The following is a 21662-nucleotide window of genomic DNA, read 5'->3' on the forward strand; positions in this document are numbered from 1 at the left end:
CGGGCACGGCGCGTGCGGACAGCTCTGTCTGTTTGTCTCATGGTTTGGAACACAACCACGGCCATGCGCACGGAGCGGGCGTTAAATCACAGCCGCGGCTCCATCCCTGCCAACGCTTCCTCCCTTCCCGTGTCTGCTTCCACCTCCAGAAGAGAACAAAGCAATGATACCCAACTGCTCCGAAAGAGGCTGGGGGTGGGGTGTCCTTCTTTTCTCCTTAATTGTAATACGTTGAATTAATTCATTTTCCAGCCAGAATGAGGAGTTCCCAGCAGCCCTTCGACATCCAGATAAGGCTGAGCTGCTCGCTCAGCCCCTTTGGGTTCTCTGGTACCTGCCTCACTGCCAACATGAACTTTTTGGAGAGTTTTAAATTATTCGAGCATGACACAGAAGAAGGGCTTTTGCATTCTTAATTGGCAAAGTCTTTTTCCCACTCTACTCCAGAGGCCCCTGAGCTGTCCTGCCAATTTACTCTGATCCTGATTCACAAGCCTTGCAAACATCTTCCCAGGGCTGCCCGAAAGCCCTGGCAGCGTAACCAAATCCTCGATTGTCAGTTCCTATCATCTGCTCCCGAGGCATTCCCAGTGCCCTCTGTTGGGTTCCCAACGCTGTCCTGTAGCCGCCGTGCCCTCAGAAAGGCAGGGGGCATCTCGAGGTGCTGGGGTCAGCAGCCCTCTGAAATGCACCAGCTGCAGCTCTGCCCAGGGGAAGGGAAACCAAGGAAAGAAGCAGCTGGGGAGGCAGATGACAGAAGAGAAAAGAAAAGGAAAGAAGAGGGAAGGGGAAGCAGAAGGAAGGGCTCTCTCTGCCAGTTCCTAGCTGGGCTCCTCCAGCACCCAGCATCTCTGCTGGGAGAACTGCACCCGCAGGGACAGGGCTTGTAACATGGCTCTGTCACTGCCTGGCCATGCAGTGTTGCCTTAGGCAGCTATGATGGGTACCAGCACCCAGATGTTCACACCAGAGCCTGGAGAGCTTGGTAGGAAGGAGACCCTCTGATAGACACCTGGAAACAACAGCATTTCTGCTTGTATTCCCCTAATTCATAGAATCACAGAATCATTCAGGTTGGAGAAGACCCCTCAGATCCCCCAAGCCCAACCCATCCCACTGACCGTGTCCCCAGGTGCCACATCTCCATGGTTCTGGAACCCCTCCAGGGACAGTGACCCCATCACCTCCCTGTGCAGCTGTGCCAATGCCCACTCTTTCAGGCTGAACCTCTCCTGGCACAACTTAAGGCCATTACTTCTCACCCTATAGAAAAACCAAAACACAACACTTGACGTATTTGCACATCATCCATTCTCTCTCCTCATCCCCTTTACCCAGTGCCCTCTGTCTTCTTCTTTCCCTGCAGACTGATGGCTTCATTTGCACCTCTCTAACTCTCCCTGGCCCCTTTCTGCTGTAACACAGCCCTGTTAAGCTCCCACAGATCCATTCCAGTGCTGCTCATTTGTTTCCCCACCTCACTTGCTCCTCCCACCCCATCCCCACGCACACACCTGCTGATTTACAGTGCCGGCAGGAGGCTGATGTTCCCTGTTCCCTACCTGCAGCCCCAGAGCCATTAGGGACCAATCCATCAAGGATGTGCCCCAGCCAAAGGGACTGGAAGATTCTCCACCATCACAATCACAACTGCCATCCGGGGGGCTTGGATTGCAGCATGGCAGCTGTCTGCCTGAGCACGGCTGCAAGCGAGCTGTCTCAAGGCAGAAATATTATTTACAAGATAATGTGGCTTATATAGAGAGGAGAAGAAGGGGGAAGGTGACTGCCTGTGGGGAGCAGAGCTGGGCGTTCTGATGACTGCAGCATCCTGCTATTTGCAGGAAGACGTACAGCTCTGAGCTCTTAATTGGGGATGGGGTGCTGCTGATGCAGGCTCTGGGGTGTCCTCACCAGGTTCACATGGAGTCTGCAGGGAAGAGGTGGGGGATCGTTGCTGAGACATTTCCCAGGGCAAATTCTGTATCCAACGTCTTGGCACCGTGCTGTGAGTTCACATGTGCTGCACTGACGCAGTAAACATGCCGTGTCTGTGCTCTCCAACTCGCTGGTATAGACCAGAGAGAGCAGTGCCCTGGGAAATGTCTGTATGCCTCGTTTCACTCCTGCACGACAGCAGCAAATCTGGATGGTGGAGAGGGCTGGTTGTGTGGGAACGGGGCGGCTGGCAAGGACCCAGCCCCATGTAGGATGGTGGGGTGCAATGGGGTCCAACCTTCAGCTGAACCCATGGTGTGAAGGGGAGACAACCCGCATGAGTGGTCATGTGTCGTCTGGGCACGTGTGCTTATATGTTTCATACGTGGGCATCATTCAGGGGACTTGGGGATGGTTGACCACCCAGCTCTGGGGGAACCATATAGGGCCGTATAGTCCAGGATTCAGACTCTGAGAGCTGCCAGGGGCCAGAACAGCAAGAAAAATATGAGAATGAGGTGTGACAGACACGTTCTACAAAGCACCTTTCCCCCTCATCCTTGTCTCGCTCCCTTCTCCTGGATCTCTTTTCCTTTTCCTCCTCCTCCTCCTTCTTCCTCCATTCCAATTATCTCCTTCTTTCATCAGTGCCGGAGCTGTAAGTACAAAGTACCAATTAGCTAGTTTTCAAGTTTAATTAGGTTGGAAGGTAGAGCAAATTAAATCCTTTTATCGTACGTTTCAAAGCGCTTTCCCATCAAGCCCATGGGATGGGATTCCTTTGCAGGAGGACCGTGTCAGCTGCTGAGGAGCTGTCCCATGTCACCGAGCACTGCAGCCATGGGACGAATGGGAGATGGAGTGCAAGAGAGGATCCATCTCCCTCACCCCAACATCCTGCACTCAGCTTTGTAGGGCTTTAGGGTGACCGGCTTTGAGGCACATCTTACCTCCATGCATCGCCTATTGGTGCTCGGCTTTCCCAAGCTGTGCATTAAAAGCTATGCTCTCCTCCGTTCCAAGAGTACCCAATGAAGCGTCCAAGCGGGTTGGCTCCTCCACCCCCTGAGCCCAATTCTGACCCTGTTGGATACCCTAACCCTCTCTCCTGTGCTTCCCTGTGTGTTGCAGACAAGCCACTACCTCAGGGCGCCCTGGGAGGCATCATTGGCATCGTGGGAGGTGTCATCGCCGCAGCTCTCATCCTTGGCGTGGCTGTCACCGTCTTCATTGTCTACAGGAGGCAACAGAAGGACCGCACAGAGGCAGACCATGACCTGTGAGTAGCCCTGGGCTGGCAGGGAGCGCAGCAGCTGTGGGATGGGGCAGCACAGAGTGCTTCTGTCTCCTTTGCTCCCTGAGCACACAGAGCCTTTTTGCTGCTGTTCACCCACTTCTGCCCCCCCTTTCCTTCCTTCGTGGCCTCTGGTGCTTCCCATCCTGCATGCTCTTATTTCTGGATGCTTCTCCTGAGCCCTCAGTGGAAGCTGAAGCACACTTCACCCAATGCTGCACGTGCTGCAGTGCATCCCTGGGCACAGCACAGCTGCTCAGTGCCTCTCTCACGTACAGAGGGAGGAGAGGACCCAGCTCCTCCTTCACCAGTGAATGACTTCAGGCTCCTGAGTTGGACTGAATCCCATTCTGCCATCAGAGAGGGGTCTCTGAGAGGGGTCTCAGAGAGGATTCCCATCCACCTACACCTGGTGCCATCCTGAAGGCGATGCTGGAGCACCCCCAGGTGCTCTCCTTTGGCAGAGGCTCACTTTGCTCTGCCCCACGCTGCAGTGCAATGAGAACATCCAGAAATACCTTCCCTGGCCGCTCCCTACACAGCTGTCTCATACAGGAGCACCCCTCCCTTCCCACCTCTCAGGGAGGCACCAAGCCCCCAAGGCTGGAAGTTGCTTTTATCACCCCCAGCCCTCCCCACCATCGCTGTTACATTTGGCCACATTTTGTGCTCCATTTAATCCCATTTGAGAGAGGGCATGGGAGGACAGCAAGCGAGGGAGGGAAGGGAATCAGGAAAAACAGAAAGGCACACAAACACACACACACAAAAATAGCACCACAAGGTGAAACTGCATCAACAGCATCAGCCCTATAGCAGAGATGCATTCAGATGATCCATTTCCCACAGTGTCCCTCCAGGAAGGCACAAGGAAGAGTCACTTTAGCCAAGAATAGAAACACAGTAGAGCCCCAGAGCGTGAGGGGTGGTGCAGCCCAGTCCAAAGCCTTGCAAAATTCAGAGAATTTCTTTTCTTTAAAGCCATAAAGTCAATGTCTTGCAGAGCTCCTGGAGCCCACTGCACCCTTCCCTTCACCAATAGCCCCAATCCCATGCTGGAATTCATGCTGCTGCCAAGGAAAGTCACCCATCCCAATCAGAAGATCTGATGATGTTTGTAGGAGAAGGGAGGGGAAGTTGGCTAATTAGTGGATCGGAGTTTTAATAAGTTCTGTAAAGGGATTAGACACATCTGCGCATACAGACGGGATGTGCAGAGACAGGCTCTGGGCTGGGATTATAACGGCTGCCAATCCCCAGTGTGCTCTGGGGCAAAAGCTGATCCCCTGAGTGGGGGTCAGGGCTAACCCCCCTGCATGGCATAGCATGGGGATGAGGGAGATACCAGCTCCCACTAGAAAACCTATGGCAGGGGCTACAGTCCCAAAGAAGTCCCCTACTGGGGGTTGCCATGACCTCACCGGTTTGCACTGGCACCTGGCACTCGCTGGTGCTCACAGCCACCATATGAGCATCCACCCCATGGGATGCTTGGAGCCACCCCGAAACAGCACTGAGAGACAGAGATCCCAGCTACACCCCCGTGGTCTGCAATCCAACCCAGGGAAGTGCTCGGAAATGGGAGCAGGGTGCGAGGAGGGCGTTCGTTTCTGTTTAACAATTCTAATCAGGGTGAGAGAAAGAAAAGAGGGGAGTTGCTGAGAATAACCCGTATGATTATACTGACAGTTTGGTGACAAACACAGTCAAATCCTCAATGCGTGCAGGATCCAGCCTGCTGTGGCACATGAAAGCAGGCAGACCCCTTCCTCCTGCTCTCTAATCAGCTGCCTCTTCTCTCCCCTTAGCATTGACTTGCCTCCCTCCCACAAACCTGCCCCTCCGCCGAAGAGGAAGCAGGAGTTGAAAAGCCACCTGACTGCTGAAGACATCCAGGTACGCCTCTCGCCTTGCTGCCAGCTCCTTCCCATGGCGAGGGGACCAGGCAGTGCTCCCAGAGCCTGGATTTGGGATCACAGGGTTTGCAGGAGCCCAAGAGCCCATGACGTGGGTTTGGGGGGCAGCAGGTCTACCCAATCCCCAAAGATGGAGGCAGTGGGTGAGGACTTGTTTGTCCATGGTTCCTAAAGACGGGCACAGATTGAGAGCTGTAGTTTGGACCCCATTTGCTCCCTTCAGGAGGGATTGGATTCTGATCGATGTGGTGTCCAGGTGGGCTCTGGGGTGTGAGGGTTTGAGCATCACCACCATTTCAAACAGGAGAGGCTGCGATGAGAAAAGGAACGTGGGGATGAAATGGAGCAGGAGGCAATTTGTATGGGAGGAGCAAAGGGTAGAGGTTGCTCCTGGTAGTGGCAGGGGGACATCACTTGCTCCTCACCCCTCTTCTCTCTCTGCCACAGGTTGTTCACTTGGACAACATGACGCATGAGGAAGAGCTCCAGAAGCTCCCCCTGCAGCCCCCATACTACGACATGGCAGCCAGTGAGCCCTCTGCCTACACCGACAAGCTGGTAAGGGGAGCAGAGGACTCAGAACACCCACCTCAGCCTCACTGCTTTCACCCAGTATCCCTCACCCCATGGCAAAAGCCCCCATATCCAGCCTTCATGTGACAGCCAAGCCAGGAATCCCACCCCATCACCCTCCTGGGTTCTGCAGCAAAGCTTTTTCGGAGCAATTATTGGCCAGGAAGAGCGTGCTGGGGTTTGACTCTCCACTGACAAGTTCCTTAAAGCCCATTGTTTTGTGTGGATTTGTTCAGTGGCAGAGAGCGAGATGCTAATGTGAGACAGCAGCAGCAGAGAGATTAAGGGTCAGGGAAAGATGCTAGCAGCCAGGCAGGGGGGGGTGAATTTCAGGGAGCGAGGCTGGGGGAGAAAATGTGGATACAAGAGGGCAAAGCATGGGAAAACAGATCCATCCCTCCCCCACCTCTGTGAGACCTCACATGAGGGCTGCAGGTCTCAACATCAAAGCCAGATGCCTCAACTTATCAGCACGTGAACCTGCTGCTTTGCCAAAGCGTTATAATCGCCAGCCAATATGGAGGGATACTTTATGAACGTGACTAATTATTGCAGCCCTCCTGTTCATCTTGGAACGGCCCTTCGATGTGCATTCCTGTGCAGATAACAGAAGGATGGGGCCCGCTGACCTTTAGCCAGCAGTGAGACAGATGCTGAGGGCATCGGTGATAGAATGGCTCAGACACAGCTCTGCGCTGAGCCATGCCAATGTGATCCTATTTACTTCAGCCAAGCTGAAAGTGGCTGATGTCCCTAAAGAAAAACTTCCTCTTGGAGCCCTCCCTCAGCCCTGGGCTTGTCTCCAGCCCCTTGCAGCAAGGCAGGTGGGTCTGAAAACAAAGCACAGGACATCCGAGGCAGACGGGCTGCTCTGAGGAGAGCAGCTGAGAGCTGCTTTTCAGGCAAGCAGGAGGATGGAGGAGCTCATTTTGGGAAATAACGAGCAGTCAGTTAATTAAGTGGCAGAGTTAGTGATGTGAGATGGGGCCTGATGGGTAGCTGCTCCGTAACCATGGGAACAGAGTTTGCTGCTCTCAATCCTGGTCTGAGAAGATGCATTTCCACATCCCGTGCTTGGCACTCTCTGCTCCTTACCCTCGCTCCCAGCCCAGCAGCAGCGGGCTGCAGTTTGCTCCTGCCCAGCAAGAGAAGCCCCCAGTGCTGGGGACACAGGGTCTGGGTCACTCAGCTGCTGCAGCTGTGTGGCACAGCTGGGTTGCAACCTGCCCTCTGCTCTCTGGGGCTGGCAGCCCTGTAATGCTCCCAAGCTCCCATTGCCTGCACACAGAGCATCTTGGCTTTGTGCCCCAGGAACGAGCCGAGGCTTGCTCTCGTTGCTTGCTAAATCACCACATCCTTTGGGCAGGCAGCAGGTTGTGCCAGTTCGTGACTGGCAATGGGAAGTAAGGAGCCCTTTTGTGCCAAACAGGGCTGGGAGTGCTGAGTGCTGCTCAGATGGCACAGCTGGGGCCAGGCTGCATCACGTTGCTCATCCATGCCTTGCAGAGCCAACTCCTGCCCCACTCCTTCCAGGACCACTCACACTAGGCACATTTTTCACCCATTCCCTACAGCTCCACTGGGTCTCTGCCAGCCTAACACAGCCCCACTGCCTCCTCATCCTTCCCCAGCAGCAGCACTGCTGTATGCATGGGTCTGGGATCCTTCAGAGGGGAAGGCAAAGGGAAAGATAGGATATTCCTGTTCTGCTTGTGCTTCATCAGGAAATCTGACGAGGCAGAGTGTGGAAGAGGATGAGAGTTGAAGGGAACCGATTCTGCAGGAGAATGGGGCGGATGCATTGCGCTTTAAGTGAACTGTGCAAAACCTCCTAATTTGGGATAAACTGCTTTCATCACTCAGCTGCGCGAAAGCCACCACCTGGGGAGGGCAATTCCATGGCAGGAGAAGGGGAGCTGGAAAGTGATTAAAGATGGCAAAGAGCAACGGAGGGGGAAGTGGGAGAGGTGGCAGGAGGAGAGAAACCGAGAGGTGGGGGGTACGGGTAGGGATGTGTGGGCTGGGGAGGGGCTGGGGCACATCTGCAGGTGCTGAAAGAGGGGAGTGCAAGTGGATATGGATGTGGGAAAGAATACGAACATAAAGCTGATGGCACAGATGTGCAAGGGCAGTGCAGTGGACTATTGAGGGTGTAGAAGCATGCAAGGGATCACAGTGTTGTCTGCACTGCCTCTGAGCCCTTGTAGGGCAAAAGCTTTGGTGCGCATGAAGGTATTTAAGCAAGAGTGAATGGGCTGGAAGGTGCACGCGTGCTGCAGGTTGCACGTCTGTGAGTGTTGGTGCCCATGTGCACAGCCAGGTGTGCAAAACCAGAGGCACAGAAGCATCCGTGTCATGCAAATACTGTGTGCAAGGAGGAGTGTGAGAGGTGGGATCAGAGCACGCGTAGGAGCAGCGGCATGATTAGTGTAAGCATCAGCAGTGCCCATTTGCACAGGTAGAAGGGAAAGTTTCATTGCTGTAGACAGCAGAATAATTCCTCCTTTTTACAGGGCAATTACCAGGGTGCCGATGCTGATGATTTACGCAGAGCGCTTGCACGTAGCAGGGCTAGACCTTGTATACAAGCCACATTATTGATATTGTAATAAATTCTGCTCCCAACAAGCGGCAGGGAGCGGGAGTGAGCCCAAGAGCAGCAGAGAGCAAGGGGACTTCCCAGAGCAGGCACCTCCAGGGGAAAGCAGCATATCTGGAGAGGAGGGAGGGGAAATAGAACCATAGAATGGCCTGGGTTGAAAAGGAGCACAGTGCTCATCCAGTTCCAACCCCCTGCTATGTGCAGGGTCGCCAACCAGCAGACCAGGCTGCCCAGAGCCACATCCAGCCTGGCCTTGAATGCCTGCAGGGATGGGGCATCCACAGCCTCCTTGGGCAAAGGAGGATGAGGAACTCAAGGCTCAGTCTGCCTTTATCTGAGACCAGAGAGGCTGCTAAGATAGAAAGATGAAGGGGAGCATTCTGCAGAGCATAGGTGGAGGTTTGAGATGAGCTGGCACCATTCACCCTCCTTGATTCACCTTCCCCTATTCCCGTCCCTTCTTCATTTGGAAGAGACAGTTCTCTCCTCTCAGAGAGGCTTAGCAGGTGCTCGGCAGAGAAAATAAAGACCCTCTGCAGGGAAAGGATTGAAGGCACCTCACACCTCAGCCTCTGACACCAGGGGTGTCCCTAAAACACCCTATTCCTCCTCCTGGGGACTCATTTTCCCCCCTGAGTGCTGAGGTTTCCAGGTCACCCTGCTTCCCAAGGTTCTCTGACCGTAACTGTGTGCAAAGCATGAGCATGTCTGGATGGGAGTGATCAGACAAATTGGGTAATATTCCACTCGTGCAGCTCTTGCTGATAAACCTGCTTAGGAAGGGAATGCCCATCAATATTTCCGCGCCAAAGAAGGATGCTTTTGGCATCTATTAGACATTATAACAGCCACAAAACCACGCTGCGTAGTTCATCTGCTGTAGCATAATGTGCAGTCAAGCCTGGTGCAAAAATGTGGTGCATAAGAAAAGCCATAACAGCCCCCACACCAGGGCAACACAGCAGCACTGCTTAAGCAATGCCATTTCCCTACAGCAATGCAGCTGCAGCCACTCCCTGCAGGTTAACTCCATCCCGACACCCCAGGCTCAGTCCTTTCTCATCACTGTCACCCATGAACCCCAAACTCTTGGCTCAATGCTGACAGTTCAGGTATCTCGTGAGGTCTGAGTTCACCAAACTGCCCTGGCTGGGGACAGTGCTGGTCTCAGGGGGCAATGGGAAGCAGGGAGCAGCTGGGTGCTGCCAGCCTGGCTGCAGGTCATTGGGCTTGCAGGTGGCTTTGGAAGCAGTGCCGTGGGGACCTCGGGTTTAATTCGGGGTTTTACCTGACTGATTGCTCATGCCATCCCTCCCTCCCTCTTTTTAACTGTTTTTTCTTCCTCCCCTCTCACCCTTCTTTCTTCTTTCTCCCCCTCCATCACTCAAACCCCATCCCACCTCATCCACTCACTCCCTCCAGCTCGGCTCCCGTCTTCTCACCCCTCCTGACCCCCAAACCCCTCCTCCTGTTCCCCCCACTGCCTCGCTGCTCTCTTCTCTCCAGAACTCTGGCACCAAGGACTGTGATGTCCACTATGCAGAGCTGGACACGGCCGCTCTGGCCTCGTCACCCAGTCCTCGGACCTCCATCCATGCTGGCGGAGACCTAGTCGAGTATGCAACCATCCAGCCCAACTTACGCTAGCGCATGTCACTCTAGGCCCTTTCCCCTCAGATTCTGGCCTCAAGGTACACAACTGCACTCTGCCTTCCTCACTGTGCTCCTCTCTGCATCCCCTGTCCTTGTCGTGGAGTGCTCCTATCCTATCCCATCCCGCCCACCCCCTCCTCCTGCACGCTGCCCTTGTTTTGGGGGCTGGAGGAATGCCTTTGCCTTCTGTGCATGCTCTCCGTTGTCCTTTGCTTCCTACAGGGAGGTGAGGCACGTGGGAGGGAAGGGTTGATGGTTGGGCTCTGCAGCCAGCCTGGCTGGAGATGCAGGGAGAAATGAGGTGGGTTTGAGGGGTGCAGATGGATTTGGGGCATTTTGGTAAGGGGCCACATTGCTGAGCAAAGCAGTAATATCAGGAGGTCAAAACTTTGGGAGACGCTAAAAGGGCCTTTTAAGGCTATCCAGAGGAGGGGAAGGAAAGAGAAGGGGACTGAGATGGGGAAAAAAAAAAAAGAGGAGAGTTTGTGTGCGTGGAAGAGACTATAGATAAGAGGGAGCATATGTGCATGTGTGAAAGAACAAGGTGGGAGAGTACGTGAGAGAAATGGGAACACGTAAAGGTTCTTGCGTCTGAAAGTCGGGGAATGAGAGGCAGCCAAGGAGGGATGGCGCATGCAGAATAAAAGAGGCTGTGTTGCACAGGGCTGATGCAGAAGGCATGTTTTGATGTTTGAGGGGGAGAAAGATTATTTCTTTTGGTGCTCTCTTTCTCAAAAGCATTGATTAGACGTGACTACTTCCCTGTTTGTTCTACTCCATGCATCACCCATGGAGCTCAGGTCCTGCAGCAGGAACTGCTTAGGGCTCCAGCTGCATTTAACCCACCAGTGGTTGTTTGGGTTCTCTCCAACTGCAAGAGACCCTTTGAAGCAGAATGGTGTTTACAAAGGGAGGAGTGTCCTCAGGTCTTCTCCAATTGCCCCACCCTATGACCGTACCCGTTTCTCAGGTATTAAAGGCACCAATTCCCTACCTGAAATGGAGCAAACTCCCCCTTCCCACTCATGGGAGAAGTGCTGGGCGATGCCAACAGCTGCTGGCCAAGAAAACAACGTGGGCAGCTCCCTTCTCAGCCACGGTTCTCCCTCACTCCTCATCCTCATCTGTCTCCCATGGTGTAGTGACCACAGCATCTGTCTTGCTCTTTTCCATTTAGTTTGTTGGCTTATAATTCAGAGGAAGGGGCTGTGGGGTCAGCAGGGCTATTGCCTCACAGGGTTCTCAGTGCACAGCAAGGAAGCAAAAGGAGGGCTGGAGGAGGCAGACAGCAGCAATAGGTTGGGAACAGAGAAGGAGATAATAAAGGGCAAAGGAATTGGGTCCTTGGGAAGGATGCAGGGGGGTGATGAGGAAGAAAACAGCTTTTTAAAAGCCCCACTGCACAGTCCTATCAGCATAGAGCCTCACTGCAACCTGAGAGCATCAGTGCCAGCAGGTGGGTGACGGAGCTGGGTGGAAGGCGTGCAGTGGGGCAGCTCAGTGTGCCTTACCCCTGTGCCCCCTGGTTTTCCCATGCTGGAAGGAGCCCTGTAGTTCCCCCGCTGTAGCAAAAAAAGCCTTCCTAGGTAAGTGTCTGCACAGCCAGGTGCTGGACCCAGCGGTAACCTCTCTCTCTTGCGGTGTCTCGCCCACCCCTGCTCCCAGAATGAGGATCAAGGTCTTCGTAGACGTAACAAGCGAGAGCGGACAGTAAGTTGTGGATGGGTTTGCTTTTGCTTTTCTCCATTGTGGGGTCTGTCTGTCTGGTTCAGCCATTGGGCCGCTCCCCTCATCCAACTCCCAGCAGCTCCTGGCCATGCTGGGACCACTGGCAGGAGCAGGAGCAAGGCAGGCACCACCTAATCCATCCTGGGAGGTCTCACCTCATCCTCCCCAAGGTGGGGGATTTTATTGTCAGCAAAAGGACAGTAATCCTCCAAATCCAAATTTGGAAATCCTCCCAGTCTCTCTGAAGCAAAAATAAAGCCAGTCATATGGTGCTTTGAAGGTGTAATCTCACCGCCACAAAATCTCCCTGCGAAGGCACACCGCAGATCAGGGTGATTTTTGTACGTTGCTTTAATTATTTCCTCCCCCTTCACCTCCCCGCACTCCTGTTCTCAGCTTTATTTGGGAATTTCTTGTCCCCGTTACAGCAAGAACAGCTCAAACCACGAGACTTGCACTGAGATCCCGGCCAATTAGGGAGCAGGGTTCAGATTCCCAGCTCTGCTTTCTGAACGCCCCTATAAAACCATGTCCCTATAAGCCCACTGTAATACTGAGCTGGGGATATCAGACAACCAGCAAGTGCTGCCTCAGCTCCCAATTACTCCGCTTCCTCCCCATTAGTGCCAAAAAGTTGCATGAGCATCCCCCGTTCAACAGCCCCATCTCCAATTTGCAGGAGAAAAAGCAAAGCACGGAGGTGGCTCCTCATTAGCTTCCCATCAGTAGGATGGGGATTCCAACCCTGATAGAGTAGAGGGGTTGGCACATAGAGAAACACCACGGGAGTAAATGCTTAAGGTTACGGATGGTCTGTGATGCTGTAGGAACAGAGAGCAGGTAAGTAGCTGCAGCTGATGGAATGCAACCTTATGGGTGTGCTCATTGCATAAATAATGCTTGCACGTGTCTGTGGGTGCATCATCTCTCATCAGTGCTCCTTCTTTTCATTCTGAAGATTTCAGCTCTGGGATATTCCAGAAATGAGAGCAGGAAACTGAGAAGGAGTTCTTCACTTTTAGACCGATGAGAAGGGATTATTGAGGGATAATCAGAAGTGTTGGATATGGTGAGGTTGGAGGGGGCTGAAAGTACCATGGAGATACCTGAGAGGAGAAGGCAGGTGAAGAGGAAATGGGGAAGGTTTGAGAGCAAGTCATAGCAGAAATCAGAGCTAATTCAATCAAATAAGGACCATTTAAAGGTAATCTTCCAGGCTGTCTGAAACGGATGGATTCCTGACATCCCCTTCAATCAAAGCTCTTGGAAATAAAACTGGGGGTGGGAGGGGGAAGGATGTAACCCAGATAATGAAGAATTTTACGGAGCCACGCTGGAAACAAAGGCAATGAGGAGAAGTCAGGTGGGGGAAGGTGGCAGAGTTGTGTGCCAGTTCAATTTAATTAGTTCATTATCCCTAATTTAATTTCAAACTTTGTTAGAGATAAATTAGATTGGAAAAAGTCACAGTGGGAATGGGGAAGGAAGTCAAAGGGCACTGGCTGCTAAACATGTTAATAAACATCAGGCTGATTCTGTTCTCATCCCTTTTGCTACGTAGACAAGGAAACAAAGCAGGAGTGATTGCCTCCTGGCTTCACACACAGAAAGGTGAAGGCAAATGGGGAGCCCCTTCCTCTGCCCCAGCACTGGGGGTCTCCAGCTGCCCTGCTGTGAGAGCTGAGCACAAAACACAGCCAGAAAGAGAAGCAGAGCTCATCTGTACTCACCTGGCCAGAAGTGCAGATCAGAACAGCATTGGTTCTCTCCAGCCTTGCTATGTGGAAGGTTCTTTCAGGCCCACATTAAGCACTGGACAGACAGAAAGATGCACAGTTTGGTGAACCATAAGCAGCCAATAATGCTGTATCTCACAGCCCCTTTTGCTCCTCTCACTGCTGGCTGCTAACAACCAGCTCAGCTTACACAAAATGTCTCTGTGTTAAATGAGAACATCTTTTCCATTAGATCTTTCTGTCTGTGAGACCTTTTGAGCACCCATGCTTGTAGGAAGCCCTGTGCTTTCCTATTGCATGCCCAAAACACATACAAACCTGCCCTCCTCTTTGAACAATAATAGTTTGCTAGCCAGGCTAAGAGCCCCTTTTGCCTGCCATGTCTCACTAAGGTTCAGTCATTGAGGTCAACTCCCTTTCAGGTTACCCACCAGTAACTCACCATGCAGGAGGAGATCAGAGCTGACACCTTTTTCCATCCTCATTGGCACACAAAGGTGTTCTCCTGCTTTCAAAGTGCCCTGAGCACAGGTCATACAGGGAGAGGACCTTTGCATATCCTTAGATACCAACCGTCTCTATCCCTTTTTATCACCTGATACAATCAGAGGAATAGCAATCAGCTGTTCTCCATTCCCTTCTTCCCTTGTGGTGTGGGTCCCTGTTGATGCTGTGTGATTGGTACAGGTGTTACTGCCTCTTTATGTGCTGCCACAGGGATGTGCATGGTTCATTGTAAAGCAAGTTTTTTACACCAGGGGCGGTGAGGCAGTGGCACAGGTTGCCCAGAGAGGCGGTGGTGCCCCGTCCCTGCAGACAGCCAAGGTCAGGCTGGACGGGGCTCTGAGCACTGCTGGAGCTGTGGCTGTCCCTGTGCACTGCAGGGAGTGGCACCAGGCGGCCTTTGAGGGGCCCTTCCAACTCAAACCATCAACTCAGGCCATTCTATGAGTCTACGGTTCTCTGACAAGCTCAGGAGATAGGTGTGAGAATGGCTCACCCAAATGTCAGAGATACCAATGCAGTAGTTCTGCATAGAAGGGGCCCAGAGCTGTCTGCACAACTCGAGACAACTGACTTCAAAAATCCCAAGCAGTGGGACACACCATTTTGCCAACTAAAGAGAAAAGAAGGTCAGGTTGACCTCAGCATTGCGGCTGCTGTCCCGGTGCTCCAACTCCCCACCCTCCCGTGGCCTTCTCTACTTTCAGAGCACCAACCCTCCAACCTTGCTGCCTCTCACAGCAGTCTGAACCATCAATAAATTATTGTCGACACTTTGTTTTCTACATGATTTTTTTAAGCGTCCTGGTGAAATATTTATCCAGGAACTGGCAGTGGAGGAGTTGAGTAGATTGCTTTGTTCCTTCAGGCTTTTTCTCCTGAGGGTCAAATCCTCGTCCTCTTCACTAAACCAACTGTTTGTGCTACGTTCAAAGAGAGCAAGGAAGGACTCAAGGGCAAGTTACTTGCTTCAGCCAGCCCTGAATCAAACCATGAGCATAGAAGGCTGTTGCTGGTGGGTTTGCTGCCTCTTGGAGATGAGATTAGCCCATGGTGAAAGCAAGGTCATGGTCAATCCTTCTTGAGTCATGTTGCAGGGCTTCAGCCTGGGAAGGGGCGGTGAGCATGAGGGAGCATCCCACCTCTGCCACCCCATGGGGACCAGGGATTGCTTGGAGCTGCTCTGAGCTCCCATCTTGCAGATGTTCTACATTTTCCACGGTTGCTTTGACTCAGAAGCCTGGTGCTGAGGCTGACAAAGGAGCTGCTCGCACAGGTACAGCTCAGCACTCCTTGGCTGCTGGTTAAACATCGGGCACAATAACCTATTGTACCTCCAGAGCTGCTGGGCAGACAAATGTGCCCTTTTGTACAAAAGAGCACAGGTCTGCGTTGGACTAACGATGCGTACCAGCGCTGCTTTTACAAAGCTCAGGTGTGGATGAGTTAGGAAGGCTGTAAATAAACTGCCCTTCCTTGCCCTACCGCCTGCTGTATTGAGACAGGCAGAGACCATACAGGCAAGGGGCAAAGAATGCAAAACATACACGTATTCTTTGGCCCAATGGATATTACAGGAACTGTGGCAACGCTGTTGAAATGCGAGGTTTTATCACTCAGCTTTCTACTTTTCCGAAGCAGCAAGCGGAACTATTTGATTTCCCATCCTGTCTGCTGTATGTGAGCCTCAGCAAGGAGCTGAGCTGCCTGTTTTGCAGCCGGCGGAGCTCTCACTCTTTGGCTTTTGTCTCTGCTTACAGAACTTTGGAAAGTGTCACTCAGAGATACCGAATGCGAGTGATTACCTGACCCGCTGCTACTCACACGACGATCGGTATCTGCAGAAGATCCCCCACGTCTACGCCCCACTGTCAGACCTCCCACAAGATCTCTACCCTCACCACTCCGACATCTCCTTCTGCTGCCCCCCTCCTGGCTCCCGGGCTCCGTACATCTGTCCTAAGGAACAGTATGTTTAAGCATCAGCACAGCGAAACGAAGATGCTCTTGGTTTCCACTCCTCCTGACCCCATCACTCAACAACCAAGGCCTTTTAAACCCCTCTTTGCCACTTGCTTATTTATTGATTGATTTTTTTTTTTTAATTTAATTTGGGTGCAATTGTAAGTGACATGGTTAGGTTAAGTGTCTGCCTGGCTTGTTCATGCCCAAGGGAACACTCTGCCTTCACCCACATCTCATCCCATCCCTGAGTCTCTCTTTCCTCGTGCTGGCCCTCCTGTACCAAGCTGGCTATGTGCGTGCATGTGTATGTGGGTGGCAGCTGCCCTCTGTTGGGTGGGATGTGTCCAACCCAATTAAATGTCCGTAGGTTCCCTTGTGTCCATCTCCACACTGTGCACCAGAGTAGCCAGGTGTGGATTCTTCACGACCCCTTTGGAGAAAACGGTTTTCCCCACTGGCAGATAGGAGATCCCTGTTGCAAAGAGATAACCAGCCAGGATTACTGAACCAAATAATAAGATGCTTCTAAAGAAAGATGCTCAAAACCAACCCAAGAGGAGAAGGAAGGGCTTGGTTTAGGGATTGTGTTTGTCCTTCTTCCCTCCTACTCCCACTACTTGGATTGGCTCTTTTTAACCCAAACGGCACCGGGATGTATTCATAGCAAACACATCAGAGAAAGTACCCTTTGAATAACCTTCTTATAACCTGAAACCCAGAGGGGAAAAAAACTAGAAAGGAAAATGCTCTCTTTCATTTTCCTTTTCAGAGCCTAGTGTGACCCCCCACTAGCTTTTCCCCCTCTTCTCCTTGTATCTGTTGATTGGGATTTCAAAATGAACTCAGGCAGAATATGAAGGAAAAAAAATCGTGATTTCAGGTAATCTTCTTACTCTTAATGAAGGATAAAAGCCAACAGAGGAATCTGGCCTTTTAACCTTTTTTAAAGCATCTTAGTTTGGGGACTATATATTTTTTCTAATATTTGGAATGTGTGTGGGTATGTAAATCCAAACGTGTACATTCCTGCAACCATGAAGTGTTTTAGAGAAGGGAATTTATCTCCACATCACATTTGTGTTCACTTGTATTAGAGGACAAATAAATATAGAGATACACTTATATGTATATAAAAGCAAAGAAGAGGAGAAAAAGGAATGAAAACCTTATAAGAGAGCTTGGTTTGGAGGATAACCTTCGCCTGTTTCACCCAGCTGTGGCAGAGAAGAGGTGAGGCTGGGACAGCTGTGAACAAAGTGTGTGCCCTGTTGGGGAACGGGCACTTGCCTTCCTTTGTCTCGGGTTGGGGACTGGACGCTCTGCAGACAGCATCACTCCAGACACCACGAGGATGTCAGAGTCAAGAGTGGGGGGAGTGGAAGGAACCACACCACCACCCTGCTGCCCAGACACCAAACCGAGCTCCAGTGCCGCTTCCACCAGTGAGCAGCCCACCCAGCGCCCAGCTCACTGCAGGGGGTGAGGGTGCTGACCTGGATGCTGTCCTGGGTGCTGCCCAAGCACTCCGGCACCTCTTTATTTTTGTATATCCAAATTTAAGCAGCTGTAGTTGTTCTATGCACTTTCTTTCTTCCCATCACCTCGAGCAGCTATGGGACTCACCCTGCTTGTCCCCCTTTCTGCACAGAGAAGCACAGCCTCGTCGAGTCCCTGCAGGCATAGATGAGAAATGGATGGGGAGGTGGCTGAGGGTCCTGCTTGGGTGGCACTCAGGGTGCAGGCAAAAGGATGCTGACGCCTTTTCCAACTGAAACAGGCAACGCCTGCACAGCACAGCAGCTTCCCTGCGCTCCAGTGCCTGCTGTTCCCCCATGTCCAGAGGGTCAGGAACTGTAGGACGTTGCCTTAGAGCATGAGGTGCGACTTTTCCATAGCCACACTATCGGTCTTGACTGATTGAGGCCTTTTTGGAGTCATTTGGACTCCTATTTCAGTCTCCAGAGCACTCAACCAGGCACGTCCCTACGCCAATGGACTTGAGTGCTGTGTGTCTTGCTTCAGATAGTGTGTTTTTCTCCCTTTTGTTTTCTTCTCAACACACCTTGGAGCACTTTCTGGCTACCATAGAGCTAGAACCAGGTGTGCTCTGAGCTGAAGCCATGGCAGCACATCCAGCCCAACAGGAGACCATGCTTTGGACTCTGTCAAGTCTGTTTTTGGTCACCCTGTTAAGAAAAATGGATGGGTGCTGGAAAACCCTGGGGTCTCTGACGTCCTGGAGCCAACCCAACACCACTGCTGAGAGAAAAACCTTCCACATTTCCTTGCCTGCATGCCTGTAATAGCAGGATGCTGCCTGCACAGCAGCAATTAAAGTAGATTTGATTGGGAGCCTTCATCTGCTGCAGTTTCAGCCGGATCTAAACATTTAAATGGGAAGTGGAATATGGTCAGGTCTTCAGGTGCATTAGGAAAAAAAGCTAGGGGAAATGGCTGTTTGCCAGACAGCATTTCGCAAGTGGCTTCCTCTGCTGCTGGTGGCTGGAGGACGGTGCTTTGAGGAGGAGGGGGAAGCAGAGGTACAGATTGCAGCATTACACAGAGCCCGGCTGCCTTGTGCGCCTTTGAATTGGAACTGCCCATGGATGGCTGCCACAAAGGGTTTTACTGTGCTTTTCAGCAAAGCAAAAGGATTTCGGTCCTCCTCAGGAAGGGGAAAAGCGAGAAAAGCCTAAATTCAGTGCAGCCTCTTGACAGTACATATGTTAAGCCTAGGGATGCCTTGGTTCTCTTTGCCTCTTAATGTTCTCTCTTCTCCTTGGTCTCAAAAAATGGCAAAAAGAGAGTCTGTGCACACCACCGAATTGGGGAAAGAGGCAAAACCCCACCTGAAGAAAGAGACAGAGCACGATTCGAGCCACTTGTTTTGGTTTTACAAAGCCACACTTAGCAATGTTCTGACCCATTGCTCCAATTCCTCCCTCCCTTCCCGTGTGGTTGCATGACGTTTTGCCAAACGGCTGCTTCCAAACTTTGCTGGACCTGATGCCAAGGGCTGAGCACTGGCTTTGCTCCATGCTGAGGCTGCCCTGTCAGGAGCACAAACCCTGCAGTGCTGATAGGAGACGTTCCCCTCTTGCCACGGCATGTGCTGATTTGCAAAGATACTGCTCCGGGAACAGAAACGTCGCTGGGTGGATAGCTGAACTAGTTGAGCAGGAAGCCAGTTGAGTTTGTGCTAGCAGTGTGCATGGGGAGTTGGGTTTTATTCCCCATATGAGACATGAAGCCATTCCTCCTGTTGCTTTGTACTGGGGTGAAATGTGGCAATTTCTGTTCCACGCGCCGGTGGCATTGGCACAAGAGCTCTTGCAGATGGAAACGACTGATCACAGAACTTAAATAAAAGTGAACTGAAGAGTTATAACAACCTGTCTTGGCTGTGAAACTTGCTTCTTAACCTCTTTCTCCCAGTGCAGACTTATTCCTGCACCATTCACTGCATGCATCAACCCCTGCACATTCCTATTATATAACATCCAGTCTTGCATACCCAGGAGGGCAGTTCCTGGAGCACACTGCTGCTGCAGCTCTGCCCTCAGAGCCACACAAACAGAAAGAACGCCCAGGTGCCCTGGGGGAGATGTCTTCTCCATTCATTCTGTTACCTTCTTGGGAAACCTCCTCCATGCTTCCCAGTGTGAATGGGTGGAAGAGGCTCAGAGCCATCAGCGGCCCTACTCCAGGCCAGCAGCTGCAGGGGGAAGGAATGGGATAAGTCACCTCTCAGGCTCCCTCCTCTCCAGCCTACCTTTTCTTCAAGCAACCCGATTTCCATATCCACCTGTGAGTTGAATGCTTAAGGTGACAAACACGTGGCACCTGCCTTTGGTTGGAAGGGCTGCATACAACCCAGATGGATGGGAGAGCCCAGAGCCCCCCTCTGCCCCATCCATCACACAGGGAAGGCCATGTCTACATCTCTGGGGTGTGAATCCAAACCAGCCCTTCCTAACAAGGTGCCCAGTCAGGCAGCTTTGATCAATACACCATTAGAGAATTTTTAGCACGGACCACTAATGGTGAGAATGGGAAATCCGCAGGGTATATTTTTAATAGAAAAACTCCACTGCACATGGATAGAGCCTCTGCTTCTGGATGAAGATCTTCTGATACAGTTCTGCTCCAGATCTGTGTGGGCAGATGGCAGAGGGCAGTTTCTCATAGTATAGGGGCATAGGAGAGCGCCCACTCACCCATGGTCCAGGGCAGCACATAGATCCAATCATGGGATGTGGAAAGCAGACTGCTGACAATGCTACCATCACTTTGCCCTACACCAGACAGGTTTATCCTGTCTTGCCAGAACCTGGCACCTCCCCCTGGGACTGTTTTTTGAGAGAAGCAGCCAAGTTCACCTCTGCCTGGTGCCATTTGCACAGCGGCTCCCACCGCTGGGGCTTGCTCAGAGCTGCAAGGGAACCCCAAAATGCACACTGGGACACTTTGCACGGGTTGGGGGGATGATACTGCTCAAACAAACGCAGCTTTCTTCTTATTTCCCCTCCACGACTGGGTGTGGAAGCAGGTCAGCACTTCAGATGAGCTTTGAGGTCTCATCCACTCGTGTCCATGTGCTACGATCGATGCCTCTCACAGAACAGAGTTCCTCCTGCGAAGCCACTTAGCATGTATTTAGAAATGCAGCTGTAAATCCATATGTATGAAACTAAAATATTGTTTTTACCAACGCTTGGACGGCACAAAATACGTAAAATGCATCAGGATACTCCTATAGCTGAAAAGATGCTGCTTTATCCTCAGAGCTAGCCAGCTTTATAAAGAGCTTTTCATACAGCAGCAAAAATAGGCACCGTGGAGGGCAGACAATGCACTGTGGGCATGGAGTGGAATGGGGGAGCTGCAAATTAAGGGAGAGCGCGGAGAAGAGCTGCATTAAAGATTCCACATCTCTGTTGCAAACAGGGATGGCTGATCTCTTTCTGCTATGCTGTCATGCTCTATTTTCTTTCTCTTCATGGCGGATGGGAGGTGAGGCTTTAAAATGTGCCAGAAGTGCATCCAGCCCCATTCCTACACGTGAGTAGCACCCCAGACTGGAAGCTTCCTTCCAGCCTCCCTCCCCCCCTGTAATCCAGACTCGAGTACCATCATTTTCATATCAGTACTAATTACATTAATTATTCTCCTCAGTATAAAACTCATTAAGCTGGAATTTATGGTTCATTAACTCAGAGCTCCTTCCTCGTGCAGCGGTGTGGGGCCAGGGTTATTTCTGTCCTGGCTGGGGGCAGGTTCTAATCCACATCTTTGGGTGCTCAGCATCTCCCACCGAGGTGGGAACAAAGCTGTGTGTGCTGGCATGGGGATATCATGGATGCAGGCAAGGAGTCTCAGAGTCCCTGTCTCAGAAAGAGTGGACAGGATTGGCACAGACTGCCCGGGGAGGTGGTGGGGTCACCATCCCTGGAGGTGTTCAAGAACTGTGGAGATGTGGCATTTGGGGACATGGTTAGAGGGCATGGTGGAGGTGGGCTGGGGTTGGGCTTGGGGATCTGAGATGTCTTTTCCAACCTTAATGATGGGGGTGATGGTAGGCAAGCAGGCTCCACCGCCACCATCCCACCTAGGGACACCTCCTCTTCCAGTGGGTAACCAGGAATGCTCTTTCACTGCTGCTGATGTCAGAGCCTAAGAGCAGCCCTGGGGATGGGAAGGAAGGGAGGCTGAGGACGCAGGGTGCCTCGTGGCATCCCACACCCAGCACAGCT

The 21662-nt window shown here is 52.0% G+C and overlaps 1 protein-coding gene across 2 annotated transcripts in view; it reads left to right on the forward strand.

Annotated features, from left to right (window-relative positions):
• Nucleotides 1-19302, forward strand: part of NECTIN1 (nectin cell adhesion molecule 1) — a 74411-nt gene extending 55109 nt beyond the window's left edge. Inside the window, exons 6-9 of one of the 2 annotated variants that reach the window (XM_025143239.3) lie at nucleotides 3070-3217; nucleotides 5041-5128; nucleotides 5596-5706; nucleotides 9830-9985. In XM_025143239.3, the coding sequence (XP_024999007.1) occupies nucleotides 3070-3217; nucleotides 5041-5128; nucleotides 5596-5706; nucleotides 9830-9970 (488 nt within the window). In that variant the 3' untranslated portion in view covers nucleotides 9971-9985. Of the gene's footprint in view, nucleotides 1-3069; nucleotides 3218-5040; nucleotides 5129-5595; nucleotides 5707-9829; nucleotides 9986-15704 lie in introns of those variants that run through there. The other variant, XM_025143240.3, reaches the window with a different exon arrangement.
• The last annotated feature ends 2360 nt before the right edge of the window (nucleotides 19303-21662 follow it).

The sequence above is a fragment of the Gallus gallus genome, chromosome 24 (genome assembly GCF_016699485.2).
Source record: "Gallus gallus isolate bGalGal1 chromosome 24, bGalGal1.mat.broiler.GRCg7b, whole genome shotgun sequence".
In the NCBI taxonomy this organism is placed as follows: Eukaryota; Metazoa; Chordata; class Aves; order Galliformes; family Phasianidae; genus Gallus; species Gallus gallus.